At 35.8% G+C, this 19,658-nt stretch overlaps 1 protein-coding gene across 2 annotated transcripts in view; it reads left to right on the forward strand.

Moving 5' to 3' along the window:
* Nucleotides 1-19,658, forward strand: part of ck (unconventional myosin-VIIa ck) — a 526,896-nt gene that overhangs the window by 175,443 nt on the left and 331,795 nt on the right. For both annotated transcript variants that reach the window (XM_090413984.1, XM_090413985.1), the window contains exons 11-12: nt 13,260-13,519; nt 17,230-17,440. In XM_090413984.1, the coding sequence (XP_090270110.1) occupies nt 13,260-13,519; nt 17,230-17,440 (471 nt within the window). The remainder of the gene's footprint in view (nt 1-13,259; nt 13,520-17,229; nt 17,441-19,658) is intronic.

A 19,658-nucleotide genomic window follows, 5' to 3' on the forward strand; every position in this document is an offset into this window, starting at 1 on the left:
GGGTGCTAAAAGAGCATTCAGCTGAACTGGGTATTTCTTTGACCAGACTATATAATTTGAGTCTCAGAGCAGATAAGATTCCACAGGAATGGAAAGAATTTATGGTAATCCCATCGCACAAGGGTGGTGCAAAGACCAATGTATCCAACTATCGACCAGTCAGTATCTCAGGAATTGTGAAGATTTTGGAAAAATTGATTAGGGCTCGCATTCAGAAATTGAGTGTAATTGTGAATCTCTACTTTGCAATGAACAGCATGGGGTTTACTAAGGGAAGCAGGGCCATTTTAAGGTAATGGCGAACCCGGCGGCTGCCAGGTTCTCTTATTCTCTTATTTTTTAAAATAGAGAAACCAAACAAATTTTCATTGCTCGACATGGGCCAGTTAAAATATTACATAACCCTAATATAACTTGATGCAAAGTATTTTATGAAAATGCTATGAGGAAAGAACTTAGAATTACGTTGAAAAGTTTAATTTAGTTTTGGCGATTGTCGTTTTCAAACTCTGGTTACAAGAAACCCGGTTAAACAAAAACTGCTATTAAACTTTGTTTTATTTCGGTGCTAAGCTATAAGTTACTCACTTTTATGGAATTAACATTAACTTGATTTGGTGCATCCTATGTCGACAGTCATGAGTTTCTGATCAACACATTGTTAATAATGCTTATGTGCAAAAGTTTTGTGCACCAAAGCCAATATAACGCAAATCGAACCTTGGAAAGAATATCGGCACTTCTAAATTTCTGTTTCAAGCACTGCAAAATATAATACATAAATGAATAGAAACTTTTTTAAATCGCAAACAACTTTCATAGCTGGAATGCCGCAACAATGAATGAATCTTCTCGTGCCACCTGCAGGTGATTGTTGAGTATGAGTACCAACTGTAATATTATTATTATTATTTATTATTATTATTATTTGACACCTACAGGGAGTCCAAAGACTCATCGAGGGAGGGCAACTGCTCTACAACTCTGTCTCAACCACTCCATCCACCAACGCCATCTACTGCCGACCACCATCAGTAATTTCACAGACAATCACAAACATCCATGCCCACAGCAGGATTTAAACAACCCGCAGCCATTTGGTTGGAGAGCGGATACGCTAATCACTCGGACAGCCAGGTCGGCATATATACATCGCAGTTCAGGTTCAGCTTTCTGCTTTACAAATTTAAACTAGTAGATAAGTATATTGTGTTATTGTCTTGGTCTTGTTTGAAAATAGTTAAAAGTTATAGGTGAGTCGTAGGGATATTAGGAGAACACACTTCCCCTCAGTATGAAACATTATGAAAGAGGTTGTGCCAAATGAAAGAAAATTAAAGAACAGGCAAAGGCTATTCAAAAACTTCCAAAACTAACAACATTTTTTAAGAGCAGTAAAAGTGAAGTTGTTGGAGAGAATGAAGTGCGTAGGGAAAGGGAAAGTATGGAATCGCCAGCAAATTCTGTTTCGAGTAAGTCCTTGTGCAATAATAGTGTACAGGAAGAAACAACCTCCGCTGGTGGTACAGCAAACCTAAGTACAAATAATGACAATTATAAGAGTTCAGATCCCAGACTATGGCCAATGGCAAATCATATCTTACAGGAGTACTGGGTTCAAAAAGGTCATCTGAATGCCAAAATAATCAGTGCAGCTTTAGTCAGTCAGCCCGAGAATATGTGGTAGGAAGTAACAACTCAGATAAAGAAACTAGGTATTTAACACAGGCAATGTTTTCGCAACGGTTGTTGAATAGAAAAACTCAACTTCGCTCATTGACTTATTTATTCTCCCACAAAAGGAAAAGTATATTGTTTTGTTTGTAAATTGTTTTCAACTTCTGATTTCCCATTTATAATGAGTGGATTCAATGACCGGAAACACGGAATAAAGGCCATTGCACATCATGAAAATGGGGTGGAACACAGAAAATGCATGATGACATACTGCAGTCGTTTAAAAGTGCATGGGTGTATAAACACACGATTGGTAATCCAGTTCAACAGTGAGCATCAGTACTGGATAGAAGTATTGAAAAGAATAATTGCAGTTATAAAATTTTTAGTGTCTAGAGGCCTGTCATTAAGAGGAGACAACCAAACTATAGGCTTGCCTAGGAATGGCAATTACTTAGGCATTTTGGAACTGATCAGTCAGTTTGATCCATTTTTATGTGAACATATAAAGAAGTATGGTAATGCAGGAAAGGGGGTCCCATCATATCTATCAGCTATTTGTGAAGAATTCATACAAATTATGGAAGTTAAAGTGTTGGAAACTATTGTCGCTGAAGTACAGAAAACTAAGTATTATTCCATATTGGTGGATTCAACACCCGATATCACACACGTAGACAACTGACATTTATAATAAGGTATGTTTCTGGAGGTATTCCTGAAGAGAGATTTTTACAATTTATTCCCATTCATGGGCATAAAGCAGGTATTCTCGCTAATGTAGTCACGACTTTCTTGGATCAAAATAATATACCACTAATGAACTGTAGAGGTCAGTTCTTAATGCAGCAAATATGTCAGGGCATTATTCAGGATTACAGGCTAAAATTAAGGAACAAAATAAATATGCATTGTATATACCATGCGCACAACATTCCTTGAACCTTGTAGGTGTTCATGCAGTAAATAGTACCTTAAATGTCATCATTTATTTTGATTTTGTTCAAAATCTTTATAATTTCTTTTCATCTTCGCCTTATCGTTGGGAAATAATGGTTTCGCATTTGGGATCTCGTCTTAAAGTGGTAAAGCAATTGTCAAGAACTCGGTGGTCTGCACATGCAGATGCAGTGAGTGCTCTATACGAAGGTTATGAAGACATCAGATCGAGTTTGGGTGATTTAGGAGGGAGTCGGGAATCATCAGAAACACGGTTTAAGAGACAAACTAGAGACAAATTTTATGACTATTTTTTGGAATGACATACTGAAATGATTTAACAGTGTGAGCAATGTCCTCCTGAAAGAAAGCACGAACTTAACTACTGCTATGAAATCGCTTAAGTCCTTAAAGGCATTTGTAACTGAGAAAAGAAACTGTTTTGAAGACTATGAATCCTGCAAAAGAAAAGTAACAGGATAAGAACTACCAGGATTCATATAAACGAATAAAACAATGAAGCAGCAGCACTCTAACATTTGTATATGGTGGTAGAAACACAGATGACTCAGACATGCAACTTAAGGGCAGCAGGAAATTTAGAGTGGACACATACTTACCGATCATAGATTTCTTGGTAACTTTGGATATGCGAGAAAAATAGTACGAAGAAATATTTAATAAATTTGGCTTCTTAGAAACTCTTCATACTTTAGATGATCAAGACAAAAACTCGCTGTGATGATCTAGCCAACTTCTATAGCGAAGACCTTACTTCTACTATTCATTGAATATCTGCACTTTAGATCACACATGATGATGGATATAGAATCGGTGAAGAAAGCAAACGTAGATGATAAGACCTTAACCACAAATGAAGAAGAAGACTGTGTTACCATTAACAAAATTTATGCTTATATTCGTAATGAACATATATTTTCAGTATTTCCTAAACATGGAAATCTCTATGAAGATATTTCTTTCAACGATGGTTAGTAATGCTTGTGGTGAACATTCATTTTCTAAAATGATACTAAAAATTGAATTAAGAAACAGCATGGCACAGTTACAATTAAACCACCTAAGTTTAATGATCATTGAACATGGGATTTTTACAAAATATTAACTTTGATGACCTAATACATGATTTTGCGACATCAGAATGTAGAAAAGTCACTTTATAATGTCAGTTTTGCTATGGGGAAGCGTGTGGGTGGGAAGGAGTGAATTGTTGTGTCATTTTTGTTTTGAATATCGCCTTCACATCCACCAATGGAATTACTTTTGACTTCAAAATCGATGAGTATCTTATTATTATTATTATTACTGAACATTAGGAAATGTGATGGGGGGGTCCTCACATTTCTCTTCCTGCCGGGGGCCCAAGAAGGTGTTGATTTGGCCCTGAAGGGAAGGTCATATTTTAGCAACTTGCCCACATTCTATAATAATGTTACCATTGAACTAGACAAGGGGAATGGATACACCATGATACTTTTGGATTTTGCTAAGGCTTTTTACAGAATACAGCAGAGTAGACTGTTGCATAAATTGGAGAATATGGGTTTGGATTATAAAATATTAGCTTGGATAAAGGTTGGCTGGACAGATATCAAAAAGTGGTATATAGGGGATGCGAGGCTGCAAGATTTAAGGTAACTAGTGGTATACCACAAGGATCAGTCCTTGGTCCACTGTTATTCAATCTGTACATAAATGATATTGGGAAGTATTTGACAGGCGACATACAGCTATTTGCTGATGAAGCAAAGATTGGTAGGGTAATCAGGAATGCTGATGATATGCAGTGCTTGCAGAATGAATAAGCTGGAATTGTGGGCATGTGAAAATGGATTCAGTTCAATGTCATTAAATGCAAAGCCATGCACTTTGGCATGATTAGATATCAGTGTCGTATTATATTGGTGGGATTATGCTAGAAGAAACTGATCAGGCTAGGGATCTTGGAGTGTTAGTAGATAGCAAGTTGAAGTTCAGGGACCATGTAGCAAAGACTGCAAATATACAACTCAAAAGAGGCAATTGCAATGCTGAAACAAACTTTCACATGTAAAGATAAGGATGTCATTTTCTTCTTTATAAGGCCTTGAAGACATTGCTTGGTCTATTATGCTCAAGTCTGGTCTCTTGTTTTCCAGTGTGATTCTGATACAGTGGAGAGAGTGCAAAGAAGAGTGCTAAAAATTATATTAGGAATTTAGAACAGTGATTATGAAGATATATTGAGAATTTGTATCCTGCAGACACTAGCAAATAGAAAGAGAGGTGATATGATTGAGACTTACAAACTTCTGAAAAGGTCATACAGGATTTCAGTTGATGGAATTTTTCATTTTATGGAGGGTGGGGAAAGGACAAGAGGGCATCCTTGGAAGCTGAGAATGAATGCCTCTAAGAAGTGGGGGTGAAGGTTAGATTTTTCTCTCACAGGGTGGTGCATGATTGGAATGGATTGTCATTGGATGTTGTGAGTGCAGGCAGTGTGAATGAATTCAAGAATGAGTATGATAGCTGGTATGTGTAGTATTTGGCCTCTGTTGATGATTCCTTAGGGGGTCTCTCTTAATAATGATAATAATTCAGGCCACAACCTTGTGTTTATCTCTTCCACCACCAGCCATTCTCAACCAGGAGTTGTCTGGCATTATAAGATCACCAAGTGGGATGACCTCCAAGATTTGTATGCCTCATTCCAATAGTTGGATTATTGCTTTCAGCCTTGCAGCCTAAGCATGTGCAATGAATGCATCACCAAAGTAACTCTCTGTAATGGAAGCACATATTCCCCATTCCATGCTAAATTCCCTAAGTAAGCCCTGGTTCTTCAAAAGATGCACCAAGTCTATACAAATGAAGAACCAAACATACTGCAACTACTAGGTATCATCAAGGATCCCAACACTGCTTCCACTGCTACTTCATCCAGATGGGTCTATTGCATCATCACCCACAGAGAAAGCCAATCTCCTGGCATTGTACTTTTCCTCAAATGCCTGCATAGATAATTTTGGTAAATGTCTCCCAGCCATATCGAACACTCAATGCCCCTCTGACCTGTTATCAGGAAATGATCAGAAAATTCCTATCCAAATTAGATATCAAAATATCCCTTGTCCTTGATGGCGATCCTCCAACTGTCCTGAAGATTTGTACTTCAGAGTTGACTCCTATTCTATGTTATCTCTTTATGATCTCTTACTCTATTTGCATTTACCCTGCATCCTTAAAATTAGCTCAAACTATTGCCCAATCTCTATTCACCTCAATCCTCTCCAAAGTAATAGAGAGAGAGGACTGAGAACCATAAACAGCCAACTTCTATGCTGTCTTGAAAGTATTCAACTAATAAATGACTGCCAGTATGGATTCCACCAATGCCATTCAACAGGAGATCTGTTCATCTATGTCACATGCCATAAAAAGTTTGCAAATCCTACTTGATTGCACTAGATATCTCCAAGGCTTTCAACTGGGTCTGGTACAACATCCTATTAAGTAAGCATCCATCATTCAGTTTGTCCCATGACTTCTGCAACTGAGTCATCAGTTTTTTCACTGGATGCACGTTGCATGTGACAGTGTTGCGTCCCAATTTATGATTTTTACTCTATTTTATAATTTCCGCTTATCTATGTTCAACTATTATCTACGCACGAGATATCACCAAAAATTTTACTAATACTTAAGTTATTTCTCCCCTTAGTACCCCTAATATTTGTATTTATACTGTGCCTTTTGGGATATTTAGTTTGAGATATTATATACAAAAACAAGGAGAAAGAACTAAAATATGTCTGAAAGTGAAACAATGTTGCAGTTGTGACACTTTATCTCGTTTCTTAACATTAATTTTCCGCGTGATTAGGTTCGTAATTTTTCAAGTGGTGCATTGGACAGCAATTTCAGACAACTCTTTTATCATTTGAGCAAAGGTTTATTAAATTCCCTAACATGGTACAATTCAATTCTTTTGATTACTCAATTTAATGTAAAACTAAATACCTACAAACTAACATAAGCTTATTACAAGTAATTAGGCTATGATCCTATAATGGGTATTACGATCATGCCGCCATAACAATTCAACACATAAATTCACTTGACATGGACAAATAAGATTAATTCACACTATTTAACTATTCAAACTTAAGTAGATTAACTAAACCATTTACTGCACTAACACATAACTAGTAATACGATCATGCCACCATACACATTCAACATATAAATTCATTTGACATGGACAAATAAGATTAATTCACATTATTTAACTATTCAGACTTAAGTAGATTGACTAAACCTTTATCTGCACTAACACACAACTATGACATTTTAACTTTCCGATACATTACAATAGACATGCAAAATTCTCAGGACACTTAATTTTTCACATATTATTAACACTAGCCAGCTTACTTTTAATATATTCTGTCAGATACTAAAGTCCTAGTATAAATTTTCCTTGGTTACTTCAACAGTTCCGTATTAGAATAATGATACTTATCACAGACAAATTTTAGTTAACATTAGATATATTTTTACAGTACCTTTCTTTCTTGGGTTTTTCATATGGACCTTTACCTTCTTCTGATTGAACTATCTTGATATAACCTCACCGATAATCTGCTTCCCATAAGTTCTTTTTGGAATTGAACTAGGCTTACGCTGACTTATCTTTTCGTAACTCCGAGCACACTTTGAATCATCTATGTATCGGCTGTGCAACTCGCCACGTGGACATCGATTTCTTTACTTCTTTCCCCTTCTCGTAGTTGTCACTGAAGTCGAAACACAAAGAATATGTTTCCTTTTCTTTGACTTTATGGCATTCTTCGCTTCTTACATAGGAAATACGGAACCAAAATTCCGCCCACTTTCGTTTCCATGTTATGATGCCGGAGATATAACCCCTATTTCACCATTCAGGAAATCACCGTAAAATCCCTACGAAAGAGCTCGCGAAGGACCTTCTGGAACAGAATCAGAATCAAAACCAAAACCAAAAAGCCTCGTGGGGGGGGGGTTTCCCAACCCTTTTATACCTGTTCTCCTAACGGCACTTTTTCTAACTTCTTTTCTCCGCCCCCTACTTGTTTTTACTTCACCGACCAATAGGGTGGCGTTTTTCTGCCAAACGTCCTTTGATCGGCGAGCCTGTAACGATGTCTCAATCCGGGAATCGGCCCTGAGTGATAGTCTGTTGTTTTCCTTTGCTAGCCTCTAATTTAATCCCCTTTCCAAAATTTTTCTATGAACTTACTTAATAACTTAATCTCTAGCCTCTCACATACCATCTTTTATGACTAATCCTTTTCTGTCTTATTTATTTAACTTTTCTCATTTAAATCATATCACAATATTGATATATTCTTTCTTTTGTTAGTTAGTTTAACAAAACTTTTATATTTTATATATTTTATTGGATGCAAGAATCTTTCTTTTTCTTTTAATTAATTCAACTATTATCTTTTATGAAGGGATTTTAATTTATTTTATTTATTCTTCATGTTACACCATGATAACTGAGAATTCTATATTCTCAAGATATCAGGTGTAACAACAGTTGATGGTTTTCTGTCTTCAAACTATGCAACTAATGCTGGGATATCACAAAGTTTTATTCTCTCACCCACTCTGTTTCTTCTATATATCAATGACCTGCTTCAGTTGATCCCCATTCCAATACACAGTTTTTCTGATGCCAGTAGACTACATTCCTCCTTCTCACTTGCTTAACCTTCCAAACTGCAATTCACACAGCAACAACAACTTCTGCAAGCCTAAATTACGATCTCCAAACCATTCTCTGATGCGGTTCGGATAACCTTGTCAATTTCAGTGCCTGCAGTTTCTGCCTTATTTCCCCCAAAAAAGAACTACCGTATATTATTGCGTATAATGCGATCCACGTATAATGCGAACTAGAAATTTTGTTTGAAAAGTAGCCCTAAAATGCCATGTCCACATATAATGCGATCTGTTAATCTTGTTCCATAACATAAATAATACAATACGAATTAACAAAAGAAATATTTATTTAAAAACAAAATGTCAAAATACAAGACGAATTAACGAAAGAAATATTTATTTTAAAACAAAATGTGAAATACAATACGAATTAACGAAAGAAATATTTATTTTAAAACAAAATGTCAAAATCCTTTAAATTCTTCATCTTTTGAGTCGTCAAACATATCATTTATAAATTCATCTGTAGGGATTGCGTCATGTGTAGCAGTTGTCGTCATCGTCTTCATGCTCTCCAATTTGTTGTGCGTCATCCTCGCTTTCGTATATGACGTGATCTTCGGATCCATCCATTGAATTACTTATTCCACATTTAAGAAATGAGCGTTGAATCATTTCAGATGGTATCGAATCCCATGCTTCTTTAACCCAGCTGGTGACTAGGGTGATCTCAGGCTTCTGAAAATTCCCACCCTTTGTCATCTTCACCAAACCAGATGACATCCATTCTCTCCATTTTTCATGTAAGTGATCTTTAAAAGACTTATTGAAGCTGACATCAAGCGGCTGCAAAACGGAAGTTAGACCACCCGGTATGATTGCTAGGTCTGTACGTAGCTCACGTGCTTTCTCTTTGCTTGCCTCTGTTAAATGCACCCGTAACATATCCCAGACTAGCATACTTTGTTGACGTAACAAGCTACCTGGACATATGTTCCATACTTAATCCAGCCACAATTGTACACCTTCTTCATCCATCCAACCTTTCTGATTGGCACGAACGGTTACACCTGGTGGAAATTTCATATGCTTCAGAATTTTCTTCCTTTTAAATATCACTGTTGGCTTTAATTTGGTTCTGTCTGCCGTGCATGCTAGAACAACAGTAAAATGCGTTTTTTCATGTCCCGCTGTTTTTATGAAGACACCCTTTTCACCAACTGAGTTTACTGTTCGATTCGCAGGCATATCAAAGTACATGGGTGTCTCATCCATATTGCCAATTTGGGAAAGTTCATATCCGTGACATTTCTGTAATTTTATGATAAATTTATGGAAGGACTGCACTTTTTCTTCAAGCTGCTTTGGTAACTTCTGCGCAATTTTTGTTCAGTATCATGATGTTAATGCTTTGCATTCCATAAATCTGTTGCACCACCCAGGCGAAGCAAGAAAAGATGAAATACCTGGTGTGTCCTTGAATTTACCATTCTTGAGTTGTAGAGCTCAGAAACGAATTGCATTTCTTGTTACTATAATGCCATCTTGTCGTTGCGTCAAAATCCATTCATTTAGCTCTTCGAGTTCTGGAAAGGATGCTACATCTCCATGACAGGCACGTTTCGTTTTGGGGATTTTTTCAAGACTGTCTTTTTGCTTACGCCAAAGCCTAATAGTACTCTCTGCTACACCAAATTCTCTCATAGCAACACTGTTATTATGTTCTTCTGCAAACTGCACGACACGCAATTTAAATCCTGCTTCAAAAGATGAACGTTTACGTTTCTGTTGGCTCATTTTCAGGCTAGGTTTGTTTAACGAATAATATTTAAAATGAACTGTGGTTAAACCGATATACCTAACTGTGCTCTATCTATCTCACTGTGCTCTATCATTCGACAACGGAGAGCACATGCGCAGATACGATGCGCGCTCGGTCGCCGAATGCGAGTGGGTCAAGTAGATTTGGTTGCATAGGCATAAGGTAGTATATTGTTATATCTGTAATTCGTCGGCTGTGTTACTGGTATATCCTTACTTTCATATAATGTTATATCATAAATCGTAAGTTCAATCCTATTATACATTAACTTACTGTCTCTAGAATCTATCCTTTTGCTTACTCAAAACTTTGTACAATCAAAGTCCTACTGGCTACTCTATTGTTATGTCGCTATCTCTCTATATTATATCTTATTCTACCTCTATAATAACTCTCCTTCTAATCTATTGTCGTGCTCCTAAAATACTAATTCAGATTTATTTCCTCTTCGGATATTGGCAAAATTTACATTTTTGCTGCGCTAGCCAATATCCTATAACAGAAGAGACTCTTGTTCAGGGAAATAATTCAAAACTTAAAAGGATACACACAATAATTTATCTCACGCTAGCGCTGTGCAGATTCAGTTAGCAGTCGTAGACTGAATCTCACTTAAACAATTATATCTAAATTCCTTCCTGCCAAAAAGGTTCAATTTCGTAAGTGGTGGTTTGAATTCGTAATCAGGCATAACTCAGGTATAAGGTACAAAGCATGTTTATTGGAAAAACATAAAACATTTTACAGTTATTTAAGTTTAAATACTCAATGGATCAAAATTCACTCTAAGTTAAGGGTTATACTAAATCACAATGAATCAGAGCAAATTAAATCCTTCAATTATGAAAGGATTAGGTTTAAGCAAAATACTACTACTATATAACTCCTTTCACAAGTTACTCACAGAATACTTATTGAACACTTTCATTAATACTCTATCAATGATTATCTTAATTCTAAATTTCATTTTAAGCAAGTCTAGTCATTCACAAATTACTGCCTATTTAACAACTCTTCTTTGTTCCACAAGGGCTTAATTAATTCAGTCAATAAATTCTCACTAAAAGTTCTCTACTAGTGTCCTTTAGTTACAACACACACAAATTTCTTGTTCTTCTAAACAAATTTTAACATAGAACGAAAACTCTTACATTACCCGATCCTTTCAGATTTCATGCCGCCATCTCATGTAGGTCTGGATTACCGTACTGCATATTCTTCAGCTGTCTTTGCGCCTGGCGATGTACTACACTTTTTCTTCTAATCGTTTCCGACTGTTGCGTGCTGTCTACCGCTCCGCAGGAAACTTTCTCCAATGGGACATTCTGCTAAGGCTCGATTCCACATAGGCCGTCATATCGCGATCAGCTCCGCTTGAAAATCTTCAAGCATTCTCAAGAAAAGAACCTGCCGTCTGTCATTACCGTAGCTGACCCACCGCTCTCTCACGAATCCTCCGACAAATTCCCCCTAAAACTCGAATCTGGCACTCGAAGATCAAAAGGTCAGAAAGCCTCTTAAAACGGCGTGCTTTGTCTTTTATTCGCCCTATTCGGGCGCCCTCTATTCAATGCGGTTTTCACCCACGAACCCCATCGTTCATGCCCCTTGGGTGATCCTACACTCTCGCTAACCTGTCCGGTTACATTATTCTAGGAAGGCGCTCTGACATCATATTTCCGCGTAGGTATAGCCTCCACCATCGCTATGCTCGACTCATACCGATTATACGCGATTATTCCAGATTACTATTATAAACTTTTCTCAGAATTTCGCAAAGTACTAGACAGCCTACTTGGGAATTACAAATAACCTAACAATAACTCTCACTATATCGCACACATGGACTATACATTATTACAAAACATAAAACAACACTTTATAATTATTAGTTGATGTGCAGATATCTCCTTAATAAGTAGTAGTTTGTCATGTTAAATCCTGAATAAAGAATTTACTTGTAAAGCTCTGCATTCAGGATCTAACAATATATTGTGTGTGCAAATCTAATAAGATGTTATATTTTTTAGGATCCGCATATAATGCGAAACTTTAAGTGGTATTTTTTACCATAAATTTTTCGCGTTATACGTGATAATGTACGGTATATTATTCCAGCCTTACCTTTGACAACACCCAAATCTCTAGGCAAGATGAGATCTCTCTCTCTCCCCTTGGGATGAAGACTCTCTCGGTATAAACACAATACAACCATTGCCTCCTCGACATCCAAAAAATTTGGATTCCTCTTTTGTTCAAGGCATTACTTTATACCCCCAAACAGCTATTAACCCTGTACAAATCACCAGTCCACTGATCCATCTAGTAGTGCTTGCGCATCTGGGGAGGTGCTCCTAAAAGTTCCCCAAAAATACTCGATGCAATACAGAAAAGAGCAGTCATGCTGAGCAAGGACTCATCTCTTACCAATTCATTCCAACCACCCTCGCAGAGGCATCTAGTATCTACTGCATGCATCTTCTATAAACATTTCCATGGTAAATGTTCATTGGAACTCTCGCGAATAATTCCCCCCCATCAAATCCATTGAAACATGTGCAGCTACCACCCAACATCCCTTTACAGTCAAACTCCATACCCATAGAACAAGTTTCTCTTCCTCCTTCATTTCTACTATACTGTATTCTGAAACAGCCTTCCCATGTGTTTCCCAAGAAATGCAATAAACGGGCCTTCAAATCCAATGTAAACAAGGTCCTCATTCCCCAATTCTCTTGCCATACACAGTACTAATGTACTATAGGTTGACCAATCAACCTCTTGTGTATGAGGCCCTACATAAAAAAAAATTACTTGTATCCTTGGTAGTTTCTGGTCAGTAGCTCAAAATTAAGAATTGCGAAGGGTCAAGTCTTGCTATTCTTAATAGTTTATAATTTGTCTATTTAACACTTAAATTAACATAAAATACTATCAGGCACATAACATTCTGTTACTTAGTTATGCTCCTAAGACCAAAATATGGTTTGTGGGTTTGTGACTATTATTAAAAAGATATTTTGCAAACACTGTGTTTATATTATTAAGCACATTTTTAGGACAATTCTTTATATACATGCATGATATATATATTTATTACCTTTTTCTATAGGTAAATCAACAGCATCTGATTGATGCATTAACCACTCGCACCATATTTGCTCATGGAGATGCAGTGGTTTCTACAATGAGTTCAGGACAATCTGTGGATGTACGGGATGCTTTTGTGAAAGGTATATATGGAAGAATGTTTGTGTGGATAGTGAGTAAAATAAATTCTGCCATTTATAAACCAAAGCCTTCTTCTGCTTATTACAGAACTTGCATTGGAGTGCTAGATATCTTTGGTTTTGAAAACTTCAATGTCAATAGGTAAGAATTTATTAAAATTTTATTTTTTAATCAATTTCTTTATAATTCATTTTTATTACTTGGGTTCTTTAATTTAATTGCATTTTATTAATTCAGTTCAGAAATGTACTAATTTCAGATATTAGTGGTCAGATAATTAGGGATTATATATTATAATTATTATTGAGTGAAGTTGGAAAGACTTGGGTTTTGTCAAGAAAAACTATAATAGCTGAATGTAGAAACTATAAAAGTTTCATTAAAAAAAAAAAATTATTATTATTTTTAATATTTTATTTTAGTAAATACTTTTATGTACTGACCAAGAATTCACTTATGAAAAATACACCTCACTGACATTTCAAGTTCCTTAATACTGAATGAGAGTTTTTGTTCTCTTAAGGTTTCTGCCTGGTCTCTGAGGAGAACTAACCAGCTGTCAGGCCAGTGAAACCTTATCAAAATGGACCAATAGAAGGTGAATATATGGATGCTTGGGCAAGCACTCATGTCTTCTAAGCAGTCCACGCTAGGGCAACTCGTGAACCAGTGAGTGTATTCCTGTAAGCTCTCTGGTCAACTTTTTTTTTATAAAACTTTCATAGTTTCTACATTTGGCTTTGAAATAATGCGATTTAATATCCACTTTACTTATATAAATTTCCATCGCCGAATTGAAGCCTTTTGGCTCTTTATTTTATTAAATACTTTATAATAGCTTTCAACTGAAGGTGTTTCAATTAAGTTTATGTCAGCCATGGTTATTAACAGGCCATTGAGCCTAACATGCTACAGAATATATTAGATTATTACTATTATTGTTGCTGGTCTCATGAACTTGAGACTCAGTGTGATATTGTATCTAGTTTGCATATCTTTCTTGAAATCATTTACCATAAATATGTAGTCCTTTCGAGCTCTTTATTGCTACTCTTCTTGAGAATAGAATATGTGTTATTTTTTCTCTATTTTTTACTATTTCCTTGTTCATCTTCCAGGAATAGTGGCTTGTTTTTCTCTTTCCTCCCACAATTAAAAAAATGTATCTTTGTTTGCTCTATAATCCGCATCTGCATCACAATAGTCCATATCTGCACCCCATACACTGTACTGATGTGCCTCTGGATTCTTTGACCTCTTGTATATGGAATCAATATAATATATATATATATATATATATATATATATATATATATATAAAACCAGCTGCAGAAGACATTGTTGAGGTATTCAGTGATCAATTTATAAGGGTGTTTCATCCTCATCAGGGTTGAATCATGAGGAACTTAAGTGTAGAGGACATAGGAGAGGATGGCTTAATTGTGAGAGAACAGGAGGTATTTGGGGAAATAAATAACCTTGATGTCAGTAAAGTGATAGGATTTGATGGCATATCACTACACATCTTAAGGGAGTGTTCCAGGAAATTGGCAGTAGCACTGGCATGCCTGTTTAATAAGAGTCTTACAATAGCACAGGTTCCAAGGAAGTGGAAAGAAGAGGAAATTGTTCCAATACATAAAGGTGGTGATAATGCTGGGGCTGCAAATTATAGGCCACAATCTTTTTATGAAGAAGTGTGGTGAAGATTCTAGAGAGATTAGTGAGAAGTAGGATACAGAAATAGGTTGATAATAGCAGTATTCTCTGTAGTTCTCAGCATTGGTTTGTTAAAGGGAGATCATGTTTTATTAACTTACTTGTGTACTATAACAAGGTGACAAATACCTTGAATGGGGAGGATGCATATACAGTGGTGTACTTGGATTTTGCAAAAGCTTTTGATAGACTGCCACATGACAAGCTGTCAAATAAATTGAAACAGATGGGATTGGATAACAGACTTCTGAGTTGGATCAGTGGCTAGCTGTCAAATAGGTATCAGAAAGTTGTATAAAGAGGTGCACCAACCCAAAAGAGGAATGTCACTAGTGGAATGCTGCAGAGGGTCAGTTTTGGGACCATTGTTGTTCATCGATGTATATTAATGCAGAGTCAAGCAGATGTTATGAGCTTACAGGAAGACTTGAATAGATTGCATGAGTGGGCAGGTAAGTGGAAATATTAGTTCAATAGTACAAAGTGTAAGGTTTTGAAATTTGGTAAGCAATGATGGGATGCAATGTATACACTTAATGGGAAAACTTTAAAGGAGGTAGAGGAGATGAGAGATCTGGAGTGGTGGTAGACAAGGACCTAAAATTCAGGGCCACATTGCACAAGTTGTGAAGACATCACATCAGATAATGGCAATGATGCAGAGGACCCTGACATGCAGAAATAAAGAAGTTATGATTCCATTTTATAAGGCCTTGATCAGGCTTCCTATGGATTATTGTGCACAGATTTGGTCACTGGGTTTTCATGGTGATGAGATGTTAGAAAAGGTCCAGAGAAGATTAACAAAGTGGTCAGTGGTCTTTGGAATGTGGAGTACAAGGACAGATTGAGAGAATATAAATTGCAAGGTCTCGTGAATAGGTGGAGGGGGGGGTATATGATTGAGATATATAAGCTAGTCAGGTTGTAATCAGGTTGGCACGGAAGAGATTTTTCATAAAATGGGAGACTTGTGGTAGAACAAGAGGCCATTGCTGGAAACTGTATAAGGAGGATGTGAGGAGATGGTTCTTTACATGAAGAGTGGTTAGTGAGTGGAATATATCGTCTGAGTGTGTTGTGAATATAGACACATTGGATCAGTTTAAGACATGACTGGATAAGCATTGCATGCGATATTACCTCCCACGATGACTCCATGGAAGTCAGATAATAATAATAATAATAATTATCACAAAGCTATGTTCCTAATTATATCTTCCTCTTTTCCTGCTCTTCATCAGCTCTCTAAGTTACATATCTCTTTCTTTGTAGTTGGTCTCAGTTATGATCTTGCCTTAGTAACTTACCTCTTACAGATTTTGCCTCTTATTTGCTTATAATCTTCATAATATTCTCATTATAATAATTAAGTATTCTGTTCTCTATAATATAGTCTCATTCTTAATTATTCTATGATTCCTTATTCCAGTGTCTATCTCTTTCTTTTCGATGTTTTTCACTTCTTCATCTTATTCAAACAAGATAGTTGGTCTCTTAGTGGTACATGATTTTTCATTTTACCAAGTAGGCAAACCAGCATGAAAACTCATACAGTTAATAGACATAATACACTGGTCTCTTATCTTAGTTACTTCAACCATAATTCCAACCATTCTGGTCCTTTGTGGGGATGACTAAATTACCAAAATCTCTGTTTAATAACCAAGTAATTAGTATTCTTTATTGATAAATATTTCTACAGGTAGGCCATCATTGTAATTCTAATTGTCATTAAGCATTACATCCCATCTATTACATATAAATTATATAATACAGTTCTCCCCTCTAACATAGCCAGTCGTGAGAGTACTTCCTCTTTGCTTGGAAGTTAAAATCCTATTTGGGCACAAGGAATGTTTAAGGGTTTTTTTTTTTAACTAAAAATGAGTTAATTGGTGTCATATATGTGGGAAAGTTTTTGCTCCCAGAAACTCTGGTTCTTTCCCCATCCCTTGCAGAAAGAGCAAGCCAGAAAATGCACACATTGACAGACATATGCTTATGGAATAGGCCTAAATGAACATTAGATGGGAAATTATGCTAGTTTTATTACAATCATTTAACAATTTACAGCAATAATGTTTTTCATCAACTTAAAAATGTTAATTTTTTTTCCCTGTTATATACAGCTTTGAGCAGTTCTGCATTAATTATGCCAATGAAAATCTACAGCAGTTTTTTGTGAGGCACATTTTTAAACTGGAACAGGAAGAATATAATTTGGAAGCAATCAACTGGCAACATATTGAGTTTGTAGATAACCAGGAAGCACTAGATCTCATTGCTGCCAAACCAATGAATATCATGGCTTTGATAGATGAGGAAAGCAAGTTCCCAAAGGTGTGTTGTTTCATTTGAAATATTTTGAAAAATTTAATTTTTACTATTGAATTTAGATCCATAAGTCATCAGTGTCCTTACATGTTTAAAAGAGAGATTTCCCAAAATAATTGGCTTCTAACAAAGAATTGACTCTGAAATTGTATATCCTGTTTATTATAGAAATCATTAAAACAAAAGTCCTTTTAGTTGAAACTATTTGTTTTCGGATAAAATAGTTTGATATAAGATGTGTTTAGATTAGAAAGAGGAAGTGGCATTTGGAGGCAAGAAAAATTAATTTGAATTTTGGTGGGATCATTACCTTAGACATTATGTGACAGAGGGGAACATAAGGATGAAGAATTTTGGTGTTGATTATACAAGGAGGATCAAAAATTTTGAGAATTTGTCTTTCTTATTTTCAGAATTCCATAGTTACCAGACATTCATCACAGATGCACCTTCCATTCTACACACAACATCTGTCTTGTTGTTATTGTTGTTGTTATATACCATCCAATCATTTTTGACTCATGATCTTGTGAACAAAGGCTCTTCATGGCACTCAGCCTCTTGTCTTTTCTTTCAGTAGTTGTAAGTTCAAGTTGGTTAAGTTCCTTTATGTTGCCCATCCAACTTTTTGCAGCCTTTCTCTCCTTCTCATGCCCTCAACTTCCCAATGTAACTTCCTTTTTCAATGATTCATCTGCTCACATAACATGACTAAAGTACATCAACTTCTGTTTAGCGATCATCACTTCCAAAGAGCGTTCTGTCTTTATATTCTCTAAAACCTTCTTGTTGATGTAATTCTTGCAGTCCATGGAATTCTTAATAGTCTCCTCCATAATTCAAATGAATCAGTTCACTTTCTGTCTTTCTTCTTAATAATCCAGCTTTCACATCCATACGTCACTACTGAAAATACCATTGCTTTGACAATTCTAACTTTCGTGGCCTTACTCACACCTCTATCTTTCATAACACAGGCCTGCAATGTAAAAGTTGTCTGAGAAGTAATAATTGATTCTTATAGGTTTTTAGGTGCTGAGTTCAGAAAAAATAGTAAAAAAATTCCATCACCCATCAATTTTACCCAATTTCTAATTTTATCATTTTTATTAGTAGTATTTGGATTTAAATTCAGTGCATTTTCATATACAAGTTGCCAAAAGGTGTCGCACCTTATTATCAAAATTCTCTGGATTAGAGATAGCGGTTGGAAGTTTTCCACTTGGAAAACTTCCAAGTGGAAAAACTTCCAATTTACATTACAAATGCTAAAGAAATATGTAGATAAACTTATTGATCAGTTATTCATCAAAATTTTAGTTAATTACAATAAGCATAACACCATAATAGCAAAATAGGATTTTTACATAGCTGCTAATAGCACTGGATTTCAAACCGGCACCTTTAGAGCACAACCAACTTGTACAGGCACTAAAATCAAGTATTAAATAAGCATAATTTTAAATTGTAATGGACATAATAAAAATAACTAATGTCTTATCTTTTCTTATTTAACCATCAAATTAGTCTTGACATATCAATAATTACATGGATGTGAGGTGTCCATTGAAGTATAACATTTGGATACTAGTGAAATAACATGAATATGAAGTTTACATATTTGATATTTATCTATATGGCCATTTGGGTGGCTAAAGCTGTTTATGTTGGAGTTGGTCTAATTAAAATGACTCCCATAATAATACTAGAGAGAAGCTTTGCTGAGGAACCAGTTAAGAAAAACTTGCATATCTATTAACAAAATACTCAGAAAGTTCAGCAAATGGCTACAGCAAACTCCTCTCTTATTACTAGACTATGCAGCATGATGATACAGTTAGCAATGTTATCATATAAACTCACATGCAGGAATGTTTTCCTGTGTTCCATACTGCGTGATCACGAATGTCTTTATTAAAAATGTTGACAATGGAAATTATGGTCATGGGGTTCAATTATGAAAAGGATTGAGTTTTTATTGGTCATTAGCAAATAAAAACGAAGAATCCAGTTTCATCACAAAGGATGCGTGACTTCTTTCAAGTGAATAACATAAAGATGACAAGTAACAAAGAAGTTACTATAAAAAAAAAGGAAAAAAGAGAGACCGTTATTAACAATCAAAGTGCAAGGAGCCTATGAAGTAGGCATGTGTGATTACACAGGCCTGTGATGGAAGAGTTGTCTGAGAAGTATTAATTGATTCTTATAGATTTTTAGATGC

Source organism: Typopeltis vanoorti, chromosome 24, assembly GCF_054136105.1.
Source record: "Typopeltis vanoorti isolate ZY-2024b chromosome 24, IOZ_Tvanoo_1.0, whole genome shotgun sequence".
NCBI classification, from domain to species: Eukaryota; Metazoa; Arthropoda; class Arachnida; order Uropygi; family Thelyphonidae; genus Typopeltis; species Typopeltis vanoorti.